At 65.7% G+C, this 2766-nt stretch overlaps 1 protein-coding gene across 1 annotated transcript; it reads left to right on the top strand.

The window, feature by feature from the left end:
* Positions 1 to 193: 193 nt before the first annotated feature.
* EMIHUDRAFT_253022 (hypothetical protein) lies at positions 194 to 2739 on the top strand (the record flags this gene model as incomplete). The annotated part of the gene is made up of 5 exons (XM_005786182.1): positions 194 to 322; positions 394 to 450; positions 1912 to 2093; positions 2179 to 2206; positions 2398 to 2739. Coding segments are annotated over 5 exons (738 nt in total), but the record flags the coding sequence as incomplete, so codon positions are not given.
* Positions 2740 to 2766: the final 27 nt, after the last annotated feature.

The following is a 2766-nucleotide window of genomic DNA, read 5'->3' as shown; positions in this document are numbered from 1 at the left end:
GTCGGCGTGGCTTACCCTCCATGCCGTGAACAGGCGCTTTATCCACTCTATATTCTTCTCTCGTTCCTCTGCCCGTGCCTTGGTCTTGTCGTTGTTTCGCACCCATGTCTGTATGGCCATCGAGGCTGCCTTCCCCACTACCTGTAGTTCACTCGTCACCTCTCCCGCGAGCTCCCCTCTCTTTCTTTCGGTTATGGTGTCCGTGAGTGCGGGCAGCGTGCAGGCAATCACGGGCGCTATTTTGTCGTACTCCCCTTCGGCGAGCGCTCCGAATCTAGACCCCATTGCCTTTAAGGAGGCTGCCCTCGCGCGTCTCAGGAATGTAGCGGTGTCTTTTGAGTCCGGCGCCGCCCGTTCGACTATTGCTGTCGCCCTCGCCGTGTGTTTGTCTAGCTTCCGCATGAAGTGACGCGCCTCTTCCTTATTTCCAGCGCAGCTGCCGCTCAGTATGTGCGCCAACGACGCCTGTGGTGGCTCACTGTCTTCTTGTTTCCAGTCGTCCCAGTCTCTCAGTTCTCCGCGTCTCCTCCTTGCCTCGCGCGCCTCTTTTGTGGCCTCATCCCTAGCCGCCTTGCACGCTCTGCATCCCCAGAACGCGCTTCTCGTGGCGGGGCCCCTCATTCCCCGCTTCGTTTCCCCCTCTGCCACTTCCCGCTTCCCGTCTCTCTTTGCCTGCAGGTGGTCCGGGTCCCACACAATCAACACCCCCGCTTTGAGCGCGCGCGCAGCCGGGTCTTTGTAGGCTGGGGTCCCACACGCCTCTATCCCCTGCGTCCCGAGGTATTCTATCACTTCGCGCATTTCTTCCTCCCCGAGGTGCGTATCCGCCAGCGTGGCGAGCCACACCCCTCCCTCCTTGATGTATCTGATGATCTCCACCAACTTCTTTGTTGCCTCCCGTCCCGTGTTGCGGATCGGTGCGCCTCCCCCCTCTTTTAGTTCCCGGATTTCCTCCATCGCCCCCTCTATGCTCTCGAGGCCCCCGCCGCAGACGTTTAGGGTGGCGAAATGGGCTTGTCCGTGCGCCTTCTTCCGTGGCGCCTTTTTCTGCGCACCCTTGCTCATTCCGTTTCCGTGGAGTGCCTTCATGAGTGCATTCCACTCGGCGATGGGTATGTGCCATGTGTAGGCCGCGGGTATTCCCAGGTGTGCCAGGTCCTCATCTAAGAGGGGCCTCATCCCCAGCCGTTGTGCTCGCGCGTCCGCCCTCTCGAGCGGGCTGGAGGCGGGTTCGACTGCGGGTACCCCGTAGAAGTCCAGGTCTGGGTCGAGCTTCCCTCGCCCCTTCCGCCGCACATTCCGTCGGTGTCGCTTCCACGCCCACACCCTCCTCTTTTTTGCGCGGATCGGGAGGGCGGCGATCTCTGCCCCCGTCCATGCTTCGCGTCCCCTTGGCGCTGGGCGCCGTCTCCCGCGTTTTCTTTTTCGGGCGCGCCGTCTGGCTTTTTCGCTTCTTTTCTCTCTGTGCGGGGGGTCCTCTGGTTTTGCGCGACCGGGGCTGTGAGGCGCCTCTGGCTCTGCAGCTGGTGGTGGTGCTGCTCCTGTCACTATGTCACTGTGTCGTGGGGCCGACGTGCGCGGTGGCCTTCCTCGGCCCATCCTCCCGTGACGCACGGCGAGGGCGACACTCGCCACGGTTGCGAGCGCCCACCCTATCCACCACCTCACTCCACCCAGAGGCGCCAGCGATGACAGCAAACAATTAAATAAAATCCACCGTATATGAGCCAGAGCGCCGCTGCGGGCCGCCCTGTCCAGCGCTGCACGTGCGCACGCGTCTCGCCCGAGCATCGCGTGGTCCCGGGTTCGAGACCCCGGGGGGGAGGGGGGGGCCTCCTCGGCCTCCTCGGCCTCCTCGGCCTCCTCGGCCTCCTCGGCCTCCTCGGCAGCCTCGGCTGCTTGGAGCCCGAGGAGCACGCGGCGCGGATCGTTTTGCTCGCGGCCTCGCCGACGCGCCGCTCCGCCGGCACGCTCTGCGCCCGTCGGTGGCAACCGCGGCGGCTCTTCTCGCCATGCCAGGCGTTGAGCGCCAGCCAGCAGCAGGCGGCAGCAGCCCGCCGGCAGCTGTACTGCGGTTGGCCCAGCCGCAACGGGTGCTCCGGCCCGAAGGGCGGGCAACTCACGCCGGCTGGGAACTACAGCTAGGTGGTGTCTGTGCGCGGCGGCGGCAGTGGGCAGAGCGAGGGCGAGCAAGGCGAGCATTCAAGTGCGGCCGTTCAAACGTTCCCTAACCCTTGGTCGGGCTGCGTTTAGCAGTTGAAATTCTTTTTCTCCAACCGGGCAAGAATGCTGGTCCGGCAACGCCCTCGCACGTTCGGCCCTCGATGCGGTCGCTTCACACGCGTGTCGTCCACACGTTTTCGTGCCCGCTCGCTCGCGAGCTCCGCCGCGGCCCAGCCTCTCGCCAAGTCGGCCCTCATCGTGAGCAAGGCCGACGGCGTGGCCTCGGTGTCGCTGAACCACCGTCCCGTCAACGCCCTGACCCAAGGCGTGTGCGAGGAGCTGCGGCAGTGCCTCGGCGAGCTGGAGGCCGACCCGCAGGTGCGAGGCCTCCTCCTCGGGTCGGCGCTCCCCGGCCTCTTCTCGGCCGGCCTCGACCTGCACGCGTTCCACAAGCCCGACCCCGACGCCCTCGCCGACTACTGGACGGCGGTGCAGGAGCTGTGGCTGGCGCTCTGGACGAGCGACCTCGCCACCGTCGCCGCCATCTCGGGCCACTGCCCCGCGGGAGGCTGCATGGTCGCGCTGGCCTGCGACGCCCGCGTC

This window comes from Emiliania huxleyi, assembly GCF_000372725.1.
Source record: "Emiliania huxleyi CCMP1516 chromosome Unknown EMIHUscaffold_1533, whole genome shotgun sequence".
NCBI classification, from domain to species: Eukaryota; Haptophyta; order Isochrysidales; family Noelaerhabdaceae; genus Emiliania; species Emiliania huxleyi.
Note: the sequence above shows the minus strand (reverse complement) of the source record. Positions and strands in the feature narration are given on the sequence as shown.